Source organism: Colius striatus, chromosome 1 (genome assembly GCF_028858725.1).
Source record: "Colius striatus isolate bColStr4 chromosome 1, bColStr4.1.hap1, whole genome shotgun sequence".
Classification (NCBI taxonomy): Eukaryota; Metazoa; Chordata; class Aves; order Coliiformes; family Coliidae; genus Colius; species Colius striatus.
Genome location: NC_084759.1, coordinates 168,976,887 through 169,003,713, shown reverse-complemented (window position 1 = coordinate 169,003,713; position 26,827 = coordinate 168,976,887). Strand labels below are relative to the sequence as shown.

The 26,827-nt window shown below is 38.0% G+C and overlaps 1 protein-coding gene across 4 annotated transcripts in view; it reads right to left on the bottom strand.

The window, feature by feature from the left end:
• Positions 1 to 7,419: 7,419 nt before the first annotated feature.
• ZFC3H1 (zinc finger C3H1-type containing) overlaps positions 7,420 to 26,827 on the bottom strand; it is a 39,620-nt gene continuing 20,212 nt past the window's right edge. For 2 of the 4 annotated variants that reach the window (XM_062016290.1, XM_062016300.1), the window contains exons 16-35: positions 26,697 to 26,806; positions 25,321 to 25,452; positions 24,215 to 24,336; positions 23,963 to 24,064; positions 23,520 to 23,636; positions 22,521 to 22,704; positions 20,996 to 21,182; positions 20,362 to 20,553; positions 18,380 to 18,617; positions 17,534 to 17,639; positions 17,258 to 17,456; positions 16,713 to 16,807; positions 15,644 to 15,754; positions 13,479 to 13,583; positions 13,221 to 13,386; positions 12,397 to 12,497; positions 11,142 to 11,243; positions 10,507 to 10,546; positions 8,393 to 8,455; positions 7,420 to 8,267 (exon numbers count right to left, since the gene is read on the bottom strand). In XM_062016290.1, the coding sequence (XP_061872274.1) occupies positions 8,130 to 8,267; positions 8,393 to 8,455; positions 10,507 to 10,546; positions 11,142 to 11,243; positions 12,397 to 12,497; positions 13,221 to 13,386; positions 13,479 to 13,583; positions 15,644 to 15,754; positions 16,713 to 16,807; positions 17,258 to 17,456; positions 17,534 to 17,639; positions 18,380 to 18,617; positions 20,362 to 20,553; positions 20,996 to 21,182; positions 22,521 to 22,704; positions 23,520 to 23,636; positions 23,963 to 24,064; positions 24,215 to 24,336; positions 25,321 to 25,452; positions 26,697 to 26,806 (2,610 nt within the window). In that variant the 3' untranslated portion in view covers positions 7,420 to 8,129. The other 2 variants (XM_062016309.1, XM_062016319.1) reach the window with 2 other exon arrangements.

Here is a 26,827-nt window from a genome sequence, read left to right as displayed (position 1 = left end):
TTTCAATTGAGAGTCGTACTCTGCTTTATTATCTGCTAGTCAGGTAGGACAACAACAAATAGTAGTGTGCAATAAAAAGAAAGGCAGCAGTTAACATCTATATCCTCTTTGAAGCCAAATTTTTATCTTGAGTTCCTTGCAAACACTAAGATACCTTAGAGATAAGGATAAGCTAACACTCCTGCACTGTTCTCTAGAGCAACAGATATCCCCTGGCATGAAATACTGACCGCCTCTGGAAAACAGCCCTTTTCTGCTCTCATCTCATTCCTGACCGCTCCCTACAATCAACGGCAGGATAGACCTCGGTTTCAGGTGAAACGGCAGGACATGTAAGGACAGCTGCTGGGTTTGGTCTAGATCCCTCAGCTCCATCTCTTTCTATGTGCTGCAACCACCTCAGTAACCTATTTTGGACTTTTAAAGGATTTGGAAGACGGTAAAAAATTCTGAAGTCAGTGCTGTTACATTTTTGTTCTCTACCCAAGCTGGTTAGGAGTGTCAACAAATCTACAATTACACTCCCATTACAGGACAGATAATAACTAGTATATTTTAAACATTAGATAAATTAACTAGAGACAGCCAACTAACAGTTCTTTCATTAACGTGCAGATTTATTATCTTGTAACTAAATACTACCAAGACAAAGACATTTACATCCTAGTCACTTAAAATTTTGAAATCTTTCAGGTGCAAAGATGCAACACAGCATCTAGCAAAATTATTCCAATTATTGCCTTTGGAGGTTCCTGGCACCAAAGAAATAAATTACTTTACCAGTCAAATGCTAAAAGCTAGGTTTTAAGAAACAATTGACAAAGAAATTCTATAAATATAAATGGGCTTGACTATACGCAGTTGGCTAAAAAAAACTCCTGTCTTCTTAAAACAATGTAAATACCATGTTTTCTCAAATCAGTGTCAGTAAAACAGTCTGTGATTTTACATCGATACACAAATGGTGTCCTTCAGATCAATAGGATGGAGCTCAGTTTGTTCCACAACAGTACACAAGGCTAATGACTATCGGGGCGGGGGGGTGGGGGGAAGACAAAACCAAGGCACAGGTGCACAAGAAATATGCCTGAAGGATTCTGAGAGCGAGACAATTCTACACTCGACCCTCACAGATGTGAGGCAGGGTCTCAACTACCTGCTGTATAAGATAACAAGCATTCTTGATCTTCTTAAAGTGAACCATTATTTTTCTGATTCGGCCAATCATCTAAACACAAACTAAAACCCACCTTTCACTGAAGGTCAAGACTACAGCTGGGCAGGAAGTCTCTATCAGTCACTGCAATCCCTGTACTGACTTTATAAACCTAAGGCTGTGCAGTGAGAGAGCACCTCAATAAAAGCACTAAAGAAACTCTATAAAGTCCATAGCTAGCTACTGTACACACTAAGATAAGAAGTGTTTACAAACAAAGTTAAGTGCAAAAGGTCACATGCTGACAGCTCTGTCTTAGCCAGGAATAGTAAGAAAGAGATAAGGTTTTTGTTCTGGTTCCATGCTTTTTGTTCTCGACTTGACTGGTTGGACTCGATGATATTAAAGGTCATTTCCAACTGTAAACAACTCTATGATTCTATGACTGAAGGATCATGAAGGCAATTGGGAGCCAGTTGCAGCTGATTAGATGAAGGTGGTGAAAGCACACAGATCTGATATACACTAGGTACATGACAGAATCATAGAATGGTTAAGGCTGGAAAGGGCCTCTGAAGGTCATCTGCCCAAATCCCCTGCCAGGGCCACCTAGACCCAGTTGCTCAGGACGATCTCCAGACAGATTAAGAATGTCTTCAAGAATGGAGACTGAACTAACTCTCTGGCCAGTCTATGCTAGTGCTCAATCACTTTCTTAGTAACAAAGTGTTTCTTAGTATTCACTTGAAACCTCCAGTTTCAGTTTGCACTCATTCCTTCTAGTCCTGCCCACCAGGACCCCCAGGTCCTTTTCCACAAAGCTGCTTTCCAGCCCGTGCTGGTGCCTGGGGTTCTTTCTCCCCAGACACAGGATGTGCACTTCCCTTGTCAAACTTCACAAGGTTGCTGTCTGCCCATTTCTCCAGAGTGTTGAGGTCTGTCTGGATGGTAGCACAACCCTCTGCCTGTCAGTCACTCCTCACAGTTTTGCATCATCAGAAAATGTTCTGTGGCTGCACCTTGCCCCATCGTCCAGATCATTGATGAAGATGTTAAATAGGAGTGGACCCAATATTGACCCCTGGGCTACACCACTAGTAACTGACCTCCAACTAGACTCCCTACCGCTGATCACCACCCTCTGGACCAGCTGTTGAGCCAGGGTTCAGTTTACCCCACTATCTGCTCATCCTGTCCATATTACAATGGGTTGTAAGATGTGAAATTGGTTCATGAAATCTTTAATGTCAAATACCAGCATCCACTTCTAACCTGGTCAGGTTCTGATACATAGCTCTTAAGATTTCTTATAGTCTCAATATAAATCAGTACTCCAAAAAACAAAGGTTGTAGGCTATCAATTTTCAGCATGGATGAACGGGAGGAAGCATGTTTCAGTTGGGCAAAAAGTCCTGTTCTTTATGTGATTACATTTTTTTGTATCTTTGCATTTTCATATAATACAAACAGGAAAATCTGTCACTAAATCGATGACTTAGGCCAAGGATTTGTTTATCCTTCCTTCACTTCCTGTTTGAGGCTTGTAATTTGGATAGAAAAGATTAAAAAAATCTTGTCCCTGTCTCCGCACTGTGTCCTACAAGCATGAAAAAGATAAGCCAAAGCAGCTCAAGAATCTGCTGTCAAAGCAGAGAATTTAATTTGTGTGGAAGCAGCAAAAGTCAACTAGGTACAATGATTGCAATTCAAAAGCTTGGATGCTGCTGCAAAACAACTTGAAAGATGTTGAGGCTAATAGCTGGGAGTTAAAGCATCCTACTGACATCTAATATGGGCTTAAGAACGAGAGCTTATAAAAAGGACAGAAATTTTTTGTCAAGGGTTGCATTGAACAGACAAGGGGCAATGATTTCAAACTAAGAGGGTCGATTTAGACTGGACATGGGAAGAAATTTGTTTACAATGAGGGTGGTGAGGCACTGGCACAGGTTACCCAGAGAGGTTGTGGCTGCCCCATCCCTGGAAGTGTTCAAGACCAGGTTGGATGGGCCTTTGGGTAACCCAGTCTAGTGAAAGCTGTCCCATCCCACAGGAACAACAGTCTACTCAGCTCATCAGGCATTTGCATCGCACCAGAGCCCATTTCCTTTCAGCACACAAAGATACCAATGCCAAGTATTCAGTGCTGATAAACACATGGCAGTTATCCAGAATGACTATATTCAACCCCAGGGCAGCCATCTCTGTACCCCCTAGTGTTTCAGAATAGCACTAGTTGTATGACGGAAATCCTGCTTGTTAATGGGTCATATAGTTGAAGGCGGCTTAGCTTTCAGACACTGGTCCATTCAGATCTTGGAGAACAATTCCTTCTCTTTTGAATCACAGAGAGAAAAGTATAGGATCATGAGCAGGCTCAAGCTCAGAGGAAAGCCAGTCATTCAGAGGGACCTCAAAAAAGAGGATCAGAGAGATGAGGATAATTCAACATCTGACAATGCTTTGCTGTATGAAAACCTGAAGAGTGGAACTGCATCTACCAGGAAACCTTAGAATGTGCACTGCTGGAAAAAAACTGTCATCAACGATGACTGAAGTTAAAGAGTAGATGTTGCCTATATTCTTTATAAGAAGGTAACTCCTAGGGGGATCTTCCTGTTCTTTCTCTTGACTTGCTTACTGTTCCTTTCTCCTTATAAAAGTTTAAGAAACTTAGACGTGAATTGGAGAATCACACGCTGGACATGGCTGTGACACGGCTCTGCCTCACAATCCCAGGCAGGAAGAACCATTTGAGGCTTTTCTCATTTTAGCACTTTGAATAACAGGGAGCGCAAGGGCCTCCAAACACAAAAAGAAAGATGAAAGTGAAATTAATTTAACTTGACTGAAACAAGCAAAGGGGAAGTTTTTAAGGCAGCGTGAGAACTCTGTTTTGCTTCATTTACAAACGGTCAAGTAGGTCCCCCAGGCAGTGACCTCCAACTGTAAAAGCACCAGCTCTCCTCCACCTTCAGAACACCAAGACTCACAGGAGGTAGCAGGGCAGCTGGCAACAGCTAAAGCTAATAGCAAGCTGGGCAGCACATCAAGCTTCTTGCAAGACTACAGGTGTCCTTCTGAAGAGCTTCCCAAGGCTGGGCAGAAGCACAAGAGGTGCCCACCTGAGCGTCCAGTATGCCGAGGGCATGCTTGTTGTTGCAGCACCACTGAAGTTTACCTACTGCTCTTGTGTAATTGCAGCCGTCTTCTCCATTTTGTGTCCTCAGCATCCTGTACACTTGCATTGAACCTCTTTATTTTGCCAACTTCTTCAGAACGCTCTTAAAAGGTTCATACCTCTGCTGCTATCAACCTACTCACTCCTTCACTGTAGGTAATACTCTAGTGACACGGAAAATTCCTGGACCAGTAAGTTTATATGTAAACACAAAACATACATGCAACAGGACAAGGGGTAATGTGATGAAGCTGGAACACAAAAAGTTCTGTTTAAGAAAAAACACTTTTACTATGAGGGTGACAGAGCCATGGAACAGGCTGCCCAGAGAAGTTGTGGAATCTCCTTCCTTGGAGGTCTTCAAGACCCGCCTGGACATGTTCCTATGCAACCTGATCTAGGTGAACCTGCTTCTGCAGGGGGGTTGGACTAGATGATCTCTAAAGGTCCCTTCCAACCCTTACCCCTATGATACGTCTTCAAATCTTTCACCTGAAACAGGGTGTGTAGACTATGAAAGAACCCACAACTTTTTTTAAGAGTTGCTCATTCCTAATAAATGTCACTGTATTAAAATGCAACTAACCCATGGGCCTAGAGGAATCACTAGGCTCATCCTTGAACCCAGTGAAAAGAGAACGTGTCTTACAGAAAAATACTTATTTCAAAACTTGAAAAGTTATAGGGAAAGACAAGTCTTAGTTATCTCAGAAAAGCTGTCTTAATCCTTTCAATTTCTTACCTAAACAATTATTTAAAACCTTTCCAGTTAGGCCCCTTACTTTCCAACATCCCCTCACCTTGTAGTTGCAGGAAGCACAAAAAGTAAGGCTAAACCGAGCTTTTGTGAAAAGTAACCAGCATGCCATCACATATCATTGTCAAGATGAGCACTAAAATGATTGATAGTGTCTAGGTCTTCAATTAATGTACTAAACAAAGCACACTATAAGTAACTACCATCTCTTTTTTTCTCCATAGTAAATGCATCTGAGCCTTGTTCAGTGTTGCACCTTTGAAATTGCCAGGCAAGTAGAAGTACTGTAGCGGAAGTGGTTGGTGCAGTACTAATGAAGACCTAGACTTTGTTTCCAGAAATTTAAAACTAAAGGCCAGATAATCAGATCATTACTGAGCGTAATTCTGAGTGTAGAAGTAGCAGTGTAGTTTTCTGTTAAAAATTACTGTGCTTTATGTTTTTTTTTTTCTCCTCAGGCAGTTACTATTTTGCTTGACCGAGTGCAGTTACCCTTTCTCCCCATTTATTCACCATTATTGCTCACAATTTGAAGTTTACTTCTGGTAGAAGTGCAACAGGAGAGGATCACCAATTGAAAAGACTAATCATACAGATTAACCTCAATACCATTGGGTAAATTTCATTATTCTAGTGATGAATTAATGACATTTTGCAAATGACAAAGAAATCACCTCCTTTGTTTCTTCGGCAAGAGCTGTCTCTTCGTAGATACCAGGATATCACAGCATGGAAGAGTTCCACATTAAGTACAGACCTGTGAAAGCACCAAATCCTTGATGGTAAGCCCTATGTTATCAGCACTGCATTTGCCTTCTTGCTTGGTGAAAAAAAAGAAGTACTTGTGCTACTCTAAAGACTGTACAGTTTCCTCATGCTTCTTCATTCCAGCCCCTAAACAAACATTCCCATTATGATTAGTCACTCACACATATCATCAAGTCAAGCAAAGTTGTGGTAAAAGGCCACATATAATCCAGGAGCGTTTTAATTAAAACAATATGGATTAAGGCCAATGGAAGACAGGACACAGGGAGACTTTTGGTTCCTCCTCTGAATATGCGAGAAGCCATTAAGGCAGAGTAGCTATAATCAATCTTTGACAAAAATTTAAAGCTTAAAGGTCTCCTTAGAAAGAGACACACTAAGCCTTTCATTATAAAGTGACTGTACAGGAAGGCAAGAAATGTAAAGTACATCTGAAGTGTAAGACCGGTCTAAGGTAGGAAACATGAAAGGCAGGATTAAAAGTGCTGTAACCCTTGACAGTGTTAAGCTTTTCTATGCCTAACAGTGGAACAGGAAAAATTGTATCCCACTAAAATACATACTGCACATGTTCAAGTATTACTGCAGGAAACCACGAACTGCTTATCTGAAAGACCAATTCAAATATATATTTGGGCAACATGGCTAAGCCAGCATTTACCCTACATGAAGGGGTTTCATTTAAAAAATGAAACACTGCATGTCTGTGGTCTACATATTTTTCATTCTGAGCTGTACCACATAAGAAATTTGAAGAAATCGGGATCCTGCTCCACTCTACAACAAAGAATGGATTTGAGTCAGCTTTTCTGATACTGGTTTGATACTGCAGTCTGCAGGAAAACATGGCCATTGAAGTGGGTATTTGAAGTCTTTCTTACTTTCTGCTTCTTGCTTCAATAGAAGAGCTGTCATCACAAGGTGTAGAATCACCTTCCATTCCACTACATGAAAACCACTGTATTTCCCACTTTTCTCTCAGAGAGTAGCTTCATGTATAACCTTACTTGAAGTAAGGGTTTTGAAAGTTTCTGAAAGTTATGTGTCAAACCTCTTTGCCCCAAACATAAAGACCACCCATTCACTGTCTTCATGGCCTCTTCATAAACCCCCTTTGCAAAAGGCACAATCATCTTTTTTGAGTTGGCACAGATGGTGAAGCAGGTAGAAAGCCAACCTGATGTGAATGGTCCCATCACTGGGTTCAGTGGGCTGACAGTACCTCTGCAATGTAATTTGGAAAGTGGGCCTCACTTTACAGAAGGTGGAAAGGACAAAGCAGAAAAGGTACTTTCCATCACTGAAGTGGTACTATTGACAGGAATAGTTCTTATGGGACAAACACTTGTGTACCAGAGGCAAGAGGAGGGAAAAACCCACTGAGATGCAGTTATCCTACACCCACAACAGGGAGCTCAGTCCCATTCGCCCACCTTTTGATCAAAGTAACAGAAGACACGCATCTTATTTAGAAGGTCAGTTTGTATTAAAAATATCTCTGTAAAAACACCTGTAACACTACAGGGTGGTAGCAATACAAAACAGATCGATGTTAACTTTCTTTAAAGTGTTAAACTTTATTATAAATTAAAATTTCTTTACAAAAAATTGCACATAATTGACCACTCTTAGGTTCTGATGCACTGGCATTTGCAATAGTTTCTTTAATCTTCAAGTTTAATAGTCTCTGCCGTGAGTCCAATGCAGAAAAGGGCAGTAAGCAACCCTCTTAGAGCCTTCAAGTGCAAGAAGCATACTTGTGGCCACGGCAGTTACACTTTCCTTAAGAGCGGCTGCTTTTGTTTTAAATCCTGTAATGAAAAAGTCTCAAAAAAGGTTTAAAAAAGGAAAAAACCCAAAATGGACTACTTGCTTTTTACTGTAAACACAGCCCAGTAAATTAATCCCAAACACAGATCTCTCAGGCATCAGTGAGAGTGTCAAGTGAATCAGGAACAGCAAAACAAAGAAAACAGAAAATAAAAAGAAAACGTAAAAAAAACAATGTCTGTCACTTTGATTAACCATACTTACGTAGACGACGTTATGAGAATCTGGCAGGGCCCAGAAGCAAGGCCAACAGGGAGTTCATTTTTCCAGAGGAGGGTCACGGTAATTGTTTCCAGGTTCAAGGAAAGCAGATTGGAGACTTGATATGCTCAGCAATACTCATCTGCCTTAGACAGATCTTAGGCACGGATCTGCCTGAAGAATCATTCAACTGATTTTGGCATTATATGGGACTTATGGCTGACCGTACCCAGCGTTCAGTGATTCTTGCTTTCTGTTTTGTAAGTGTTTAAATTTAAAAGCTCATCTAGGCTGACTCCAACCTCTTGGCACTTGGAAACTAGTTTTCTCAGGTTATCAGTTTTACCTCCTCCTGATGCTTCAAACAAGAGTTGCTGTAAGAGATGGGGAAGCAGATATAAGATTTAGCCAAAGCTTGAGCATCACCACATCTATGGATATGGGATATGCAGAAAATTTATCTTAAACCTCAAACTGAATCATAAGGAGAAAACATTACATCTTTCCACAGTGTTGCACATAGAGGTAACTTCTGAAGGGCTCTCTGATATAAATGATGGACCTGTAAAATAAAAGCAAGCATTAAAAGTCAGCACAATTTTGTGCACTCAGAATCAGTGATTTGAAGCACAAAAATCTCTCGCAATGAGGTTTAAACTCTGTTTGTAAAAAAGAGTTCCAAAGTCAAGCATTACATTGCTCCTAAAAGCAAAGGCAAAATTTTGTCTGACCTTAATTCTGACTCTTGTAGGCACAGGATTAATTATGTGAGGATATTCTATTTCTCTTCACAAGATTCTTGCCTCATTCATTGCACAGGATGGAACACACTCAGGGAATGAAGCAGCTTACTGAACATTTCTCTTTCACCACTCAATATATAGCCTCAAGGTCCTATTTATTGCAATACCATCCCAATCCTGCAATGATAATAACTGTTTCATAGGTCTTTTTCCTTCAGTATCTATCTGTGCTTCAACAAACAATACACATCTTTGCAACTCTCTCAAAAGAAAGAGAGGATCAAAATATTTAATGCAAGTATTTACTCAAGTCTCCCTTCAGCTATTAAAAGTACCAACTTTAATCAGAGTGTTATTAGAGGAGGTATTTGTTGGCATTTTAAATACTCATATCCACTTTTATCTTCTTTTAGCAAACCTTTACATGATCTCTGAAGGAGTGACAGGTTCTCCAGGAACAGGAAATCCAGAATCTGAATCACAACAATTTTCAAACAATATCCTACTTGCTTCGAAGAAAATCCAGCTATCTGGAACAGTCACCGATTTGCATGAACAGCTCTAAGTGCTTACTACATCCTACTAAGCACCCCCCACAAAAAACCCAACTGCCGTGTGTGTACCTACTGCGGTGATTTTACTCCACACCATACGGTTAGTCAGGTGGCTGCACAAGAAAAGTACAAGACTTCTTCTGGGTGTAATCCAGCTACAATATTTTACATATGCCTTCATTGTAAAGGATTAACTTTCTTTAAGGATCCTCTTTTTTGATTAATTTGAAATTTATTTTTCTGACTTTCTAACCTAAAGTGAGTCACCAGTCTCACTACAGGCATTGCCTCAAAACATAGTCCATCTAATACAATGACTGAAGCAGGGATCTGTGACTAATTACAGATTACACCAAACCATCAACACGGAGACAGAATTAAGGTTGAATAGGCACCATGCCTTTGATATCTCCTGACTTTGAACTATTTGATCTTACAAACCAAACAACTGTCTGCTTAGGGGTGTTCTTTTTAAACATTCTAGTAGACAGTAAAAAGGGACAGAAAATATTTCATATGTGAGCCTAACAATAGCCACACTATCCATTACGGATCAGTTAAAGCTTTTAATACTCTTTCAAAAGACTACTAACAGAAAAGAAGGACGGTCAGAGTCAGCCACCACAAGAATGGCACTAAACAAGATACAGCAGAGAAGTAGCTCAAGAACACCACAAGTGGTGAGTCTGAAACCCAGTGACTCATTATCCCTTTAATACAGAGCACCTTTCCACAGGCAGAAGAATATTTTGAAGGTGACAGCAACAATACCACAGAGATCCACTCTGTTTGAACTGAAAAGTGACCCAGTTGCTGTGCCAAAAACATCTTGTATATAGAGTGATAAAAATCTTCCCCACCAAAGGCACCAACATGAAAACTTGTTATTTTTTGAGAAAAATAACTGGTGTCTTTGATGAGGTCAGGAACTACTCAAACTCTGCATACACTGACTTGGCAAACCCACTCTACCAACTACTTGCAAAGACAGTCACTAACATCTCCCAGCACAACAATCCTTCCTTCCCCATACTACACTTCTAAGTGCTAGCAATCTCCTCCAGGTTAAAAAAAAAAATCATCAAAGAAAGATACACACCCACAGTATGCACAAGGGCTCATGATACAACCCATTCTACCTTGATTGCCAAAGATATTTCTCACAGTTGAGGCAAACGCTCCCATGTTTATGCGTAAGAGTATTTCAACTACCTAGAAATCTTCAGTTTATAAGATGAGCATTGCTTTGGATAAAGCAGAGGGATGAAGAGTTTTAAAGAATTTTATACTCATTTTAGTAAGCTGTGTCGACTTACTTCTCTTTGTCCCATTAGAAAGCATTCGGCAGCAATGGCTCTGAGGAAAAGAAATATATAAAAATATATTTATTCTTGAATCATTTTAAAAGCCATTAGTGGCAGAATACTGATTGTGGAACGGAATTACAGATTCCTTGGGAAGAAACTAATATCCAATGATGTTAATCTACAGTGAAAACAAACAAATAGCCATTTTTTAAAAACAACCTTACATGAGCAAGACATTTCAGTGGTTCCCCATTATGAATAAACACTGAAGAAAAAGATCAGTTCAGCATCACTGGATAATGAAGATTACTGCTATTGTGATATATAAAGGGGAGGGTAGAGAGGGGGAGACAGAAGTCATTAATTGAATTAAAAAAGCAACTTGTAAATACATCATTCAAATTTATCTGCATAATATCCACTCACGTAAGTTTCCCCTAGAGGGAAATTCCAGCTGTTATTTTAAAGAAGTGTCAGTAACTCTGTCTGTTGTAACACACAGTTACTGTTTAAATAATAAGTGAATGACAAAGAGACTTCCAGTAAAAGCCCAATTGGTAGAACGTTTCAGATTTACCTTTGTGATGTAAACCTTACAAACAAAAGCAATATCTATGAAAACAGATGTATGACTGTTGCATTACATTTTCCAGATGGCCAGGCATGTTGGGATATTATATGTAAACATCTTGGCTTGCAGTTTCAGAATTTGAACATTGCTCTCTTCCCAGTATCGCAGCAGTAGTCTGTAAAAGGCATTCATGAGAAAGGAACACTGCTCTAATCGCCAGGACAGAAAAGCAATCCAAAGATAAACACATTACACAAAATATATTACACCTAACCTGAGACAGGAATTCAAAGTAGGAAAAAAAATCACCCCAAGCCACTACATACAACATTGACTGAATGTCTTCTCAGAACAACAACAAAAAACCCCAAAGGGGTCAAGATATGCCTTCAGAGAATAACTAAGGATGAAATCAAAGAGAAAATATGATCTTGGCCCATTACAAGATCCATTTTTAGCATGCATAAGGTAACTATATTTAAAAGGAGAGCAATTAGTTTTACAGTTGTGTGGTTGGGAGATACTGTTCAGCCAGTTCTGCTCACCCAGTTCATGTAGTATCAATAATATCAACAGCTGCAAGTTCCAACGAGTCGCAATCGCAACTTGGTTTAACACGCAGCCCTGCAGCTTCATGTGCCAAAGGCAGTGTGTCACATTCCCCTCACAGCCCCAACCACACACATTTATTTCACATCTTGCTTTGAATTCTTTAGAGTCACTGTTGATGACGAACAGTAAGTGTTTGGGGACTTTTCTGAAAACTATTCAATTGAACGTTCGTTTGAGTTTGCTGCAGCTGAATGTGCCAAAACTCGGACTCTCTAATCTTGGAAGAGGACTTTTTGAAACACTGTTCACGTAAGAATCAGTGTGATGCTCACATTAACTGGTTTTGTTTCCATTAAGATGTTTTTTTCAGAATTAAGAGTGGTTCATCTATGCTAAACAAATGTCAAGATAAGCCTTAAGTCGGCACTGTTATACACTGGTGTAGTTATTTTTGTTCTGTGCTGGAACTTTAGTTTTAATAGATTACTAAATAACCAGATTTTAAGATACATGACACTTCTCTACACATTTGCAATTTTGACTATTGTACTCATGTAAAGTGCAGAGTTAATTCCTGAATAATTTCTCTGTAGACAGAACAGAACCCTGTCAAATACAAGAAAGACTGAAATTACATCAGAAGGCACAACATGCCCCAAGCAACATGCAATAACAGAGGAAGAGTTTTACTTTTATAGTAGAAAGCTAATCATGCATGTCTTGCACAAAAAAAACAGTAACTAGCTGTTTGTCTTGATTACAAGTATTTTTCATACCTCAGTGCAAGTCCAGGATTAGCAGGCATGGTAGAACAAAACCGTTCCAAGGTTTTGGAATGTTGAGATTTTGGAATGCAGCTCAAATAAAAAAGAATAACCTGTAGAATTTGGATTATATACATTAATCCACTTTATAGCTTCTAATTTTGCAAAGAATACTGGAATGACAAAACTACCAACATTATGACTACAGTGATTTACCACCTACAAACCTTATCCCTCAAGGGTACAGAAATGAAGTAGTCCAATAAAAAGTTAGTGTCAAGTTGCTAGTACCACACATTTCATACCTTCTAGCCAGCATTCAGCAAGCAAAGAGAAACCCACTGGATGTCAGCAAAATAAGACCTAGGATTTCTATAAGCTTTATTCTGTCTAAGTGCTCTAATTTGGTTTTATTTCTACTTTATTTCTTCTGTTTCTCAACTACTGTAATTTCTATGATCAAAACTGACAGCTTAAACACTGTTTCCATCTGCCAGTGCAACAGTTTTGCAGATCCCTCCTGCTCAGCCATCTCCTCTCTCCCTTAAACATTTTCTTGTTTCTCCAGGAAAGAACAGTTTGCCATTAACAGCTGTACTCACAGTACTAAAGCATGCCATAATAAAAGTTTCTCTTTAGCTTACCCTTTATTCAAAAAGTCACTGCTAGATAGTCTTCTCAGAACAGTACTCTCCTCAGATACTTGTTTCTTCTTCTACTGATTCCTAGCTCTCAGTGTTCATATACTATCGGTGCTGTATTTGAACAATTACAGGTACCTGCTAAAAGGTCATTGGTCTCTGTTTAATTAAAACTGTCCACAGATGCATTTTTACCTTATTATGAAACTCATAATTGGTCCAATAATCAGCAGTACTAAAAGGAATTGGATATCGTGTAGGAACTGTAACCAGACATCTGTTCACTAGGTCAGTAAAAAGCTTGAATTCTTGAACTTTGTTGTTGGATCCAACAACTTTGCTATTGATAAAAACAAGGTAACTGGAAGAAAAAAAAAAAGAAAGATAAATGGTTCTGGCAGCCTTCACTTCATAGTTCTGAGATTAATTAACCTTCTTCCCTTAAGAACTTACTCCAGCCAGATGTTCTGAACAGTTTCCTGCTGCATCACTGCTCCCAGAGCTGCTTCATAAGCATCCAGTGCTTCACCAACACTCGCATGAAGAGACTGGCACAAACTGGTTATATTTAAAGTTAGAAAGTGTTGAACATCATAAACAATGCATGTTGTCACATAATAAAAGTGAGAAACAATGAAGAACTTCCCATTCTGAGATGCAAGAAAGAACAGTGGTTTCACTTTAGCATTATGGACTAAATTTATCAGTCAGCAAGTCATAAGTGCAGGTAATAATACTGAAAACATGTAGTTTAAAAGGCAACTCGGATACAAATTATATATTATGAACTGTCATCTATTCTTGTTAAGTACCCTTTACTCATTCTTTTAATAGGGATGCTCTGACTGCTACCTAACGGAGAAAAGTCTTGAGTTTCTGTTTGGAAAGCTCCTGAACAATTTATTTCCAAGTTGGATTAAAGCCACTTGAGAAACGGTATTAGACTATTTCAGGAAAATTAGTGTTCTGAACCAAATACTACTGGGGATCTGGGCTAGAAATATGCTGACCACATGAGGGGGAAAAAAAAATTGCAAGAATAGTCAAAAACCATTAATTTTGTTCCTAATGTCCAGTATCCCAAAGACAGAAATACATATTTTTTGACCAAGATTCAGAGGACAATCCTTACTTCAGAGTGTAAGGTAATAGTGAAAAAAAGGTTAAGACTTTCAGTAAGTCGTAAGAGGAAAATACACCATCATGAAGAGGAAGACTACAGAACTACAAAATAAGATAGGGTTGATATTGCTGCCTTGCTACAGAATCCTCCTGACTCGGGTCAAATAATCAGAGCGGCTGATTATACTCCTGCTTCCTCCAAGGACTCCAATTTGCTACTCTTTCTAGAAAAGGGCGTGCATACGTTTGTGCACACATATAGGTGTACATATGCATAATGATCTCTCCAAGTAAAAAGTAGTTTCTTGAGTTTTGAGGCTTTGCTGATCTCAGTCTGATTATTTTCACTTGGTAAAAACAAATGTATGTATTTTGTCCTTTGTACCTAAACAATGAAAAGATAGATACACAGGCCTAAACACACATAGGTCTTTCTGTAGCAAAACTCAGCCCTGGAAACGATTATTAACTTTGAACGTAATTTAGGCGCATAGTTCAAGAGCACCAATCTACCTTGTAGAGGCAGGTGCCAAAATAAAAGTGGATCAAAACTTAAGGTCCCTAATGACTGAACAGTGACCTCAAGTGTCTACGTTTCTATTGAGCAAGTACCAGATCTAAAACTGAAGTGGCAAAGAGCTAAGTATCTTCTAAAAAAATATTTTGATTGGTATTAGCAGACAATATAAAAAAAATTAGAATAATCTAAATCATTTTCTAGAAAGCCACAGATTTTACTTATTTATAAGTTGCCAATTAAAAACTACAAGCCACAGTGCTGAAGGAATTCTGAAGAGTCCTCACTCAGTATCTGAAGCATTATCGTCTTTGTCTCTTTACTCATCTGAAAAGCCAAATAGCTACTTGTGAAAATGGACAAACCCAAACCACGAATTAGTACAGTTGTTGAACATCCCAAGTCACCATCTCAGTAACCACAGTTATACTGGCATAACATAGAGATGGCCAATACTTCACTGCTTGCCAATCCTGGACATAGCTGCTATCAAAAGGAATGGCAGAAGACAGAGACCTTTGCAACTCTTGGAGAGGAAAAGGTCACTTTGCTACTGAGAGGTTGATAGATGAACAGCTGAAACACCAGGTCAAGCAAGGTGAGGAGGCCAGGCTAAACTAAGTTAAACAGAGAGGAAAAACTATTGCAAAATGAAAGTGAGACAACTGAAAGCACGAAAGAACACTAATATCAGTAGCAATCTTAAAATATATTTTAAAATAACTTGCGATGAATAATGTTCTCATAGGACAGGATTTCTGAAATATTTCTCAAGTGGAGAATAAGTAGATGTGCAATTCACAGCTATATAAAACTGTCTCTTGTGCAGCAGACAGCTAGGTCCTCTAAGGACTGACAAATCATTTATTGAGAGAATTCAAAGTAATATACTCTTAGACAAATAATGAAAGTTCTGCTTTTGAAAATGCAGTTCATTCAAACCTAATAGCTGTTTCCCAGAAATACTTTAGAGTCTCACCAGTAGATTTGCCACAGATATGGGATTTGCTGGTTTACAACTTCATCTGTAAGATGCTCTTTATAGAGAGGTGATGTAAATTCAATTGGCATTGGAAAATTCAAGAGATATCTACAAGAGAAAAAAGTAGTAGTAAATGAGAATATCCCCCAACACGAAAAGTCCTTCCTGGATGTAGTTCGAACTTTAGTTTCGAAATTCAGTTCATGGGACATATTAAAAGAAGATGCACTGTTCCTGAGTTTAGTTTATCCACAAAAAAGTTTACAGAAAGCATAACAAGGAAAAACAGAAGTAGTTAAAATAAATAATTTACTCCATTATCTAAAAAAAATTAAGTATTGCTTTCTGTCTCAGACTTCTCCCTCCCCACAAAATACATCAAGTAAGGTAAAAACACCTACATACAGTCAGCTAAACTTAACTAAACAAATGTAAACAGGAATAAAAATCTAACACCTAACTTGGAGATAACATTTCAAAGCCTCATCTGCATAAGCTTTTGTACAAATCTTCTGAAGGCCTTCAGAGGCTTTTGACTATGGGGAACTTGCATATTACAAAACTGTAGTAAGTCTCTCAATGATTTGCTAAAATTCAAGTGGACAATCAGTAGGCTAGTGATGAACCTCTATCTTTTCAGCAATAATGATCTGCTCACTATCAGTATATTAGACCTCTGGATTAACGTCCTTTGCAAGTGCTTAAATATAGTATTTTAGGTACATAGTTTTAGGCTCCAAGCTTTAGCGGGGGGGGGGCATGCAGGGCGCAGGACAGGGCAGGAAAAAAAAAACCAGCTTTGGCATACATACAATTGATTTTCATTTCCCAAATGCAAATGTTAAACTTGCTGGCTGCTTCATCTTTAAATGCTTGTGGTTTTGCAATTTAGTGTACACGCACAGGAAGTATAAACCTTATAAACTACCAAATCATAAATCACTCAAGTCTTAGCAAAATATGCCAAGCTAAAACCAGATGAGGTAAAAAATAAGACAATCTAGAATTTTTCAAGAAAATGTCAGTACTAACAAAATTCAAACAGAAAAAGATACTCTAAATGTACCTTAAGAGATCCATGGGACCATGCTGTTGGCATGTATTCTCAAAGAAAGCTGCCACAAAATCTTGCAACAGTGGAGGAATACTGCTTGCTCTTTCCTGTTTTGGGAGTTTATTTAAAAAAAAAAAAAATTAAATGAGATATCAACCTGAAAGCAACAAGACCAATTTAAGCACAACAGATAGAAGCTGCGTGTCTATTTCTGCAATGCTCCATTGTCTCCATTCTCTCAAGAATTAAGGGAGTCAGTCAGTAGGTAGCAGAACAGCTGAACACATATTACAGAGTTTATTGTTAATGTCTCTTACTTAAGGATATTCACACCAGACTAGAACAACACAAACTACAAATTCATCATTTTGCGTAAATCCTTTGATTATCTTGAATCATGTCATTAATCTTGCCAATTCTATTTTTGCCATCTATATAAAGAAGTACCAGATATTATTGATTAATCTTCATAATATTTTTTTTCCTAAGTGTTTGAAATAACACACAAACTCTAAAGCTAGCAGACCCACAAAATGAGCTTTGGTGTGGAGTATTACCTGTGAGACAAGGAATTTACACAACCGATAAAAAATTTCTGCATTCTGAGGATTCTTCTCAAAAGCTTCAATCCACACTTTGTAGGCATTGTCACTCTGCTTCATCTGCAAATACAAGGTAGCTAAACTCTCCAAGAGCTGACAGTTGTTAGGGCTGAGCTCCAATAAAGACCTACAAAGTTCTGCAGCAGACTCCCACCTAAAGGAAAAGTAAAGATAAGTTTTCAAAAGAGCAGAGTTGAGTACTCCAATGAAAAACGTCTTGAAACAACTTACCTTTCAAGAAGTTTCATCAGAGCTATCATGTTTCTGTAGAGAGGAAAGCAGGTAGCTATTCTTTTGTCAGCCTCCAGGCTTTCATCAGTACATGTTTTGACTGCATCTTCAAAACAAAAGCATAAAACCAAGCCTTCAGACCTCAAGCAATGTCAAAGTTACTTCAAGCCTTAAGATAATAAAAAGTCTTATTTAACATAATGAAAATATGTAAGCGTGGAAAGATAATACTGAAAGTGCTGCTTTTGCAAATCATTAAAAAAAGGAAGACGACCACCTCTGAAAAACTTTTCTTAATACTTATCAGCACAGCACAAAGATAAAAAGTCTTTCAGAATTTTCATTCCTCTTTCATTTAGAAAATAGGAAACATCCTACCAATGAAAATTTACAGTCACATCCCAGCTAGCAGTGTATCAGTATATTTTAAACTACATTCCAGGACTTCCAGTACAACTGCTAAAAGCTGCTATAGGAAGAGGACATTTTTTTTTCTGTAGTGTCCAGTGATAGGACTAGGGGCAATGGACAAAAGCTGAAACAAAAAATTCCACTTAAGGAAAAAAAATACTTTGCTGTGAAGGTGAGGGAGCCCTGGCACAGGCTACCTAGGGAGTGTGCAGAGTCTCCTTCTCTGGAGGTTTTCAAAACCCACCTAGATACATTTCTGAGTGACCTGATCTAGGTGGACCTGCTTGAGCAGGTGGGTTGGACTAGGTGACCTCTAAGAGGTCCCTTCCAACCCCTACCACTCTGTGATTCTATGACGTTCCAAAAGTTGGATAACATTTCTTGATCAACAAGTGAGCAAGCAACATGTTAAGTAGTTCACCTCCTTGACCTTACCTTCAAACATAGCTAGCAGTGTATCAGGATTGGTCTTCACATCATGAACTGTTTGCCATGGTATGAGAAAGGGCTCTTTGCTCATGATCCTTGAGGGGCCGACATTGGCGGGATCATAGAGCTGGCATGGGAGGGCACCGAACTCCAGCAGGTGTACATAGGCCAGCCACGCCAGGCAGCGGTCACCCACCGTGAGGCGTTCCGATACCATCTTCTCATCTGATGATTTTAAAGCTTTCTGGAAAGGTTAAAAGAAATATATTTCAGCCATAATCTCTTTAAGAGTTAAGAACAAGAAGAGAAAAGACAGGAACTAGGTTCTTTACATCAATCACGATCACATTTGGCTGACATGAATCTGAAACTATTCCAATCACACACACAATTTCTAGTAACAGATTTAGGAAAAACTGCAAAAGACTTGTTATTTTGAAAAGTGAGAAGAGATAGAGTGTGAAAACAAGCATCTCCTAACATGCGTTCCATTCTTCTGCTTAATTCGTGGACAATTATTTCCAGTTGCACAGAAATAATACATTAGCTCCAGAGACAACTCATCTACAAGTTGGATTCAGCTTGCTACATACTACTGGGCTCTGTGGTTTGGGGTTTGGTCTTGTTTGTTGGTCATTTTCTGTTGTGTTGTGAGGTTTTTTTTAATTGAATTCTAGTTATACAGCTACTAAGTTACAGCTATCCAAGTCTACTGGAAGCACCACTATTTCTAGACATACTGCTTAAAAAAATGTGCTGGAAACATTACTGAGAACAAGAATACTGCTTCAGATTTTCCTACCAGTCACATGGAAAACTAGAATAGGTCAATTCAGTTGGCAGATCCCAAATAAAATCATTAGAGCATGCAATTAGACAAAGTCTAAACACAATTCCTCCTAAAACAGAACAGAAACTCATGGCTAGTCATGTGCCAACATTTTTTAATGAATAAATGCAGTGCAATCAAAGAATGCACTTTCAAGGGAATGAAAGTACTGGCAAGTGTAAAGAAAATTCAGCAGGATGCTTGTCCAGTAATAGATGGAAACTGAAGTTTCAAGAACATTTCACTTAATCACCCTTAAAAATATTTATTTCAGAAAATGTCTTTCAAGCTTTCACAGAAACCCACTGCTACCTACTCTGAAGTAGCCTTTACTTAGAAACTATCTTCTCTTAAATACAGTTACATCATCTCTCCCTGAGACATTCTTTTCAACTATGCATTTCCGATGAATATTAAGTGTTTCGGACACCTTTTGGAGGAAGTCAACACAGCCCGGCACTTCTCTATTTAAACTGGAGCCAGAGGGAAGCATTAGAACCTTAGCAATGCTTCAGGGTGTTGCAGGCAACAGGTGCCACCTGCCGGTAGGAATAAAAAAAATGGCACCTGAAACTCCAGCAGCTCCCACTGCCCCTCGATGGCAGCACTCGATTTTACCTTCATCCACCATTTCTATTGTCTAAGGAGCAGTATACAGCGACTTAATTATTTCTACAGTCACCATAAAAGCCTGAGGTAACTGAATGACTTTGGAGTTCATGGAATTAATAAAGTCTGATTTAAGTCTCCCAGTTTTGGAGCACAGCAATGCTGTTAGATATCATACTATGTTTTTTCTCAAGAACTACTAGTTTCATAATTTCTGTAGCAATGTACCTGAGGCAATACACTACTCACAGGGCCCTCAGTGCATAAAAGTTCTATGGCTTATCAGAAACCAAGTAGTAAAGCAATTCCCTGGGAATTATTTTGAGATACAGTGGTCCAGGCTATTTGCTACATGAGCAAATGAAAATAGGTAACAAATCCCAAAGATACAGCCTAGTTTTACAAATGATATCATATCTCAAACCAGAACTCTCTAGGAGAATTTCTCCTGGCAAATAAAGGAAGAAACAGGTCTTCTAAAGGTGACACTATCAGAGCCACATGCATCAGCAAGGCATGAAGACAACAAGGGTGGTAACCTGGAAGTTACCTGCAGCAGAACAAGAGCATTCTGATGTCTTCCTGTAAAGACACTTAAGTGAACCCTGTAGAGGAGAGTCTCCAGCAGCTGAAAGGACACAAGATTTGCATTTTCTTCTCCCCCCGTCACTTCCATTAGGAACTGTAGCATCCTCCCACAAACACAGTCTTTTCCATCAAAGGAATTCTCCAAATTCAAAAACTAGAGAGAAACAAATCACATTCATAAGTCAGAATCCTAGCAAATGGTTGTAAGTTAAAGTTTAAAAATCACATGAATCACAAAAGGATAATGTCTTCCACCACCTTATGAGCCCTATTTTCCTCCCTCAAGTCAAATTTTCATATTAAACTTCAAGAAGTACTGTTTAAGTATCAAAGATCAAGCAGACAAAGTTAAATTTTGCAAGATCACCTCACAAAGAAATGTAACATTTTGATTTTAAATGTTACCTGAGGAAAAGTCGTGATTTCTACAAATATCCTGCAAACAGAATTTTTAATTGCTTCATTTTCTGAGCAACTTTTGAGTTTTCAAAAATCTAGTATGTTTTGTTCCACACTTTCCCTATCATACATACTGGGTTTCTTAAAGTAACACTTAGACAAACATCTCATATTTGGGTTTTTTCACCCCCACTTACTGTCCACCAGATTTGGTAAGAGGGAGCATATTCCACTGCTGTTTCACACATTTCTTGTATCTCTTCCTTGGTTCCTCTTTTGGAAAACAGTCTGAGGTAATGACACCAAATTTCAGGATTTTCTTTGTTGTTCTCAAGGGCTCGAGCCAAAACATTTAAAGTAGAATCTAAACACTCAGAAGATGAGCTGTAAAAATTGATTTAAAAAAAGATTGAAGTACACACCAACTGTGTTAGTATTGACTTACACAATATCAAATAAGCAAATGGATGCTTATAATTACAAAGTGACACACAGACTTTTTAAACATGTGCTGTCCTTTACTATAACAGTTTCAAAGTTTCAGTAAGTTTTCATCCTTCAAAGTTTATTATTAGGTGGAATTATCACAGTGCATGGAAAAATAAGTGTTCTAGGAAGAGTGCCAATTCCAGTAAGATTTTCCTGTAACTATCATGAGATAATATCAGCAAAGCAATACAAGGTTAGCTCAAATAATTGAGTGTATTGCAAACCACAGAATTGAGCTTTAATTCATAAACAAGCTTCCATAAACCCACAGAAAGCTTCTGAGGTCACAATTATTCTGAAAACATCTTTAGAAATTATTTTGCATAGATATTCGAGAGAAAAAACACGTCCCGAAACAAAACGAATACAGTCAACAACGTACAAGTCTGAAGCCTTCTCAACCCCTTCTACGAGCACTACCAACTGTGTACTATGAGTACTGAGGCATGGGAGTGGAGGAAAGTATTTTAAGAAGAGGAGGTAATGTCTTCCAGTAGGTTTTCTCCCTCCTTTTCTTGGTCTTTTTTCCACATATGATTATATTTAGGTGTGTTCTGACCCTGACACCTCTGGTAATTTTTTTTTTTTGAGTATTGGTCTTTCCAGTTCACTATTAAAAATCAAAGTCAATCTCCAGAATGAAGCAATGATGACAGAATTCCTACTGAAATTATCTGATTGTCAAGAAAAGGTACCTTGCAAAACAATTTAAAGGAACAGAAACTAGAGAAAGTTGGAAATCTAGAAGTTAAAACACTACAAAATAAGAAACTGAGTGCTCAACTGAACCATTTCTACCAGGATAAACCATATAGCAAAACTGTTTTAATAAGAAAGTTTTCTGGTGAAAGTCATTTCAAACATTATTCCAGTCGCTCACTCTGTAGAGGAAAAACTGATTTGAGTTTATTGGTCCACTACTTTATCACTGGAAATACAACATTCCACTGTAATCTTGGTAATGCATTAGGTTGTGCACTTTTCAAACACAGTTACTTTTCTCACACTACTTTACATCAGCTTCCATTCTGAATCAGAACCTACTGAAAGATAAACAAGTGAAATTTATTACTCACATACTACACCACATACAGTAGGAAATCTAATCTACTTGTAACTTGCTTTTAAGTAACAAGGTATTTGTAGTCTTGTTGTAGAAAGTTAACATCAGAAAGGAAATTATCACAGCAGCATGGGTAAAGCACAACATCAGATGTAAAAAGCAGCACTTACCCTTCATTTTGATTCAAGTATTTGTATGCAAGTTTAATCCAAAGCTGAACATCACAGGGGTTTTCTTGGACACTTGCTTCCAAGTTGGAAATGTCATCAGTCTCGCTTGTAAAATACCGGACATCATCTGGAGTCACCACGGCATCAAGGGCTGGAATTCTTTTTTTATGCTCTGTGGGATGGGCTGCAAATTAAAATAAAATTTGTTTCTTTTCAAAACAGAAATTACCTGTGCTATCACAACTCATACAAAGGATGGCATTTATGTATTACAGCTATAATCATATTTTGCTCTGGTCAATGGCTATTTCAGCATCCTTTAAAACTTCAAACTGTGTAGTCTAGAAACTTGGTTATATTGCAAATGCAGAGGCAAGGAACTGCAATAACAGGCTGCTTTGACAGACACTAATTAAGGCAGTTCATTAGGCAGCACTAGGAAACAAACATGTGAAAAAAAATTTCTCAATTCTGAGTCTAAAAGCCCTTTTTACAAATCCTAAAGCTCCCACATGCATGAGTCAAGTGTGGAATACTGTCAGGTTACTGACAATCTAGCAAGCTTCCAAGTCTCAAATGCTGTTTAACAACAGTTTTTTTAAAATCCTGGCCTCAGTACCAAACACTAACTCTCTACAAATGTAACTGATATACTACTTACAGATCTGCAAGGAAAAAAGATTTTTTTCTGGAATCCTAATGGCCTATGGGCAAAGCTGAAACATAGTTCTTTACATTCCTTTTAAGAATTGGCAAGTAGAAATTTCACCTTTACTTCCAGTCACTTGGGTTTTTTTTCCCTTAAATACAACATATTCTGGTCAAACTACCCTAAAATGTATGCTAAATAAAGTTTTCATGCAGGAAACACAAAGTCAAGGAAGGTATTAAAAGCAGTGGTTTTCTCAAGAGCCACTCTAAAAATCAGGTGTTGGGAAGAGGTTGGTAGGTATTTTCCCCCAGTACTACTTTTTAATGAACGCCACACATTCAGATTACCATATTTAATAGGTGCAACGAATTGCTCCTCTTCACTGCTGCTACTATCTAATAGAGGTTTTCTCCAGTACTTCGGTCTCCATTTCCTTTTATCCTTCCATGTTGTAAAAGGAGGTGCTGTAAACAAGCATAGCAGTAGAAATTCTTTTCTGCATTCAAGACTAAAACATATTTGCCAAAGATCTTAGATAAAAACAGCCTGCGAGTGCAGTGCAAGTATTTAAGTTTCAACACTTACTTAAAATTGACTGTGCTCAAGCACATCAATCACTTTCCCAAATCAGACTCCAGAACTATTACATTATTGCTTTAAAACAAACTCTGCTGCCTTTACCATAAACAGTTTATAATACAAAGATAAATTCACTAAGCAAAAAAATTATCAAGGTACTTAAGGCAATTAAAGAATGTTTATATCGTATTTAATCTACAAAGTTACTTACTGTGACTTTTACTCTCATTGACATTGCTGGCCAAAAGAACAGCCATCTGATCCACTGACATACGGTCTCTGTTTATACCAAAAAGTTTTTCAACGTATTTTTCTGAAACGAGTATTTGTATTATAAGTAAACAACATTTTAGCACAATAAGTCCTTTTTACACCTAAGTCCTTACACCCAGGCCCTTCAATGAAAGTAATTTCATTCAAAAGAGTTTTTGCATTCAAAATTTAACAAAAGACTCTTAAAAACCTGTAGCAGTGCCGATTTCCTCATCAGTGCTTTTGTCCGAACAGCCAATCAGTTCTAAATTGTAGGACAGAATATCCTGAAACAGCTGTTTACGACTAAGGGTGCAATCTTTCATGTGCTGCCTAAAAGAAACAAATAAGTAATTTATATGTAATCACAGTAACAATTTAGTAGGGCTTGTAATTAAAGAGCTGGGTTTAGTACATGCTAAGGTGAGGCATAAAAAGTTCTAACCACAGGAAACACTACAGTCTGCTTTGAAATTCCTGTTAAATATGTCTGGGTCTTCTCTAAACTTACGCCTGCATCAGTAACTCAAACCTAGTCTACATTATACATAGTAACACAACTGTTAACACATGCAAATTCAAACAAGGTAGTTGCAAGAAATAACTATCACTTCATATTTAAAAGATTCAAACTGTTTGATGGCAACAGCTAAAAGCTGATGCAAAAAGTTGTCTGAGACTGAAACAGGGAAAAAGGCCAAAAGCTACTCCTATTAAATTTTTCCAAATTAAGTGTATTCTTGACCAATTAATATTCATTTGTCCTTGTATCAACTTTTTAAAATATACTGTGCAGTATCATTTAACAAACCATCTTGAATACACACTAGGCTTCAAAAGAAGCTAATCTTTTCCCAGAAAACTAGAATTCTGCTACTACAATAGTATTTTTTTTCTACATAACCACATATTTAGCACAGGCCTTATTTTGGTCAGGAGCATGATATGTCTCTAGCGTGCTTCGCAGTATCAACTACTACTTGAAGTTCCATGATGGTCTGAACATATGGTGAAACTATAAAGCAAGAGGTCCCAGTAGAACTGCAAGGCAACCAAAAGGTGAAATACTAACAGAGTCCATCCGGACTGCTTTTCTAAATTCACATCTAAAGGGCCTCTTCTCTCTGTGGCTTAAATGAAAGTTTTATCCTGCTAATAAAGCATCTGCAATAAGGTATTAAAAGTAACCTTCTTTTCAAGAACTTGTGCATAGGATTGTAAATCCAGACTTTTAAAGAAATAAAAAACATGCCTATTCTGGCTTTTCAGAGTCACCTAGAAGAGAGGTTTGAGTGAACAAAATTAAAAAGAACTTACCACTGGCAGTCATCATCATTACAAGTGCCTGTTAAATCAAAACGGCAGAAAGACTGTTTTGGCTCAATCATATTGCTGTACGTTACTGAACTGAGGTACAGTTTCTCCTTGGTTCGAAAATACGGACTAAATCTAAAATGAAACGGTGGATTATTGTGACAAAATGTACAAGACACCAGTTTCACTAAATAAACCACTCAAAAAAGTAATCTTTTTTTTTTTCAGCTCTATCACATTACTTCCAGAACCCTACAACTACCTAAAAGCATTGCTGACCTCTGAGTTAAGAGGAAGGTGAAAAACAGTGAGAGGAAGGAACAAAACAGTACTTCTCAATCTACACAGGTTATGTTCTAGCAGTCTCTTCTCCCTTCAGTGCAGAAATAAATTCATTCATACAAAATCCTGGAAGCACAGTAAGGCAAACCACACAAAATGAATTTAAATTTAGTTCTAGAAAAATTGCACTCATGCTCTAGTCAGTGTAAGATCAATGTGAAACAAAATACTAAAGAGATTTGTGAAAGATTATTATGAAAAAAACAGCATAAAATCCACATCAGATTTTAGAATGTGTAAACAAACAAAACCCAGCCTGAGCTGAGCAGAGTAATGCTTGTTTTAAATCTTAATCTGAATTTTCACTGATAATTTGGGGATTTCCCTCTAAGTAATTGAAGTCATAAACTACAAGAAGTTAAAATGAATGCTCCTGTAATGATAGCGCTCTCCAACTCTTGCTGCTCAAACGGTACAGAAATTAAAAAAAAAACTGAAGCACATGGTAGAATTCAACTGCTCAAGTATAAATTTCTGACTTTTACTTTCCAAAATGTAATGCTTAGGAACTAAGACCTCTTCGGTCAGAAGACACGTGTCAAATTGGTAACACTTGCAGGTGCCTGCTTTAAGTCAAGATGAATCACTGTGTTCATGTCTCTTTCCACTGAGCAGGAATCCAAAAATAGGTAATGGGCTCAATACCCATCCAAACAATGTAAATCCTAGCCAAGTTTAAAGATGGCATAATTGAGATACACTTCTGTTGCCTTTTTCCTGGATTTTAGATTGCTTCACATTGCATTTTAAAATCCTATTTTCAAATGCTTAACTATTATTTTTTCCAACATTCAGTTGCAGTGAACAGTACACAATATAATGCAAATGCAGTATAACACAGGAAAACAAGAGACTTCTGCATACCAGAAAAGGTGACTAAAATAATTAGTTCCCCTAAATTAGACAAAATTGTTTTAGGATAGTCAAGTTTCTCACTGCAACTTGCCTTTCTGTGCATGCCTACGTATCAAGGCAGTGAAGAATATTTGAACAAGACATATACACACAAGTCACAAGAGCTGCTACACTTTTCATACCTGTAGGATTTAAATACTAGAAGAGGACTATGGTACGGTCCAAATGGAAATGGTTTCCCTTCAGTTTGTTTGTTTTGTGATGTAACAACATCCATATCCACTGAAATTTCCTAGGAAACAAAGAGATATGC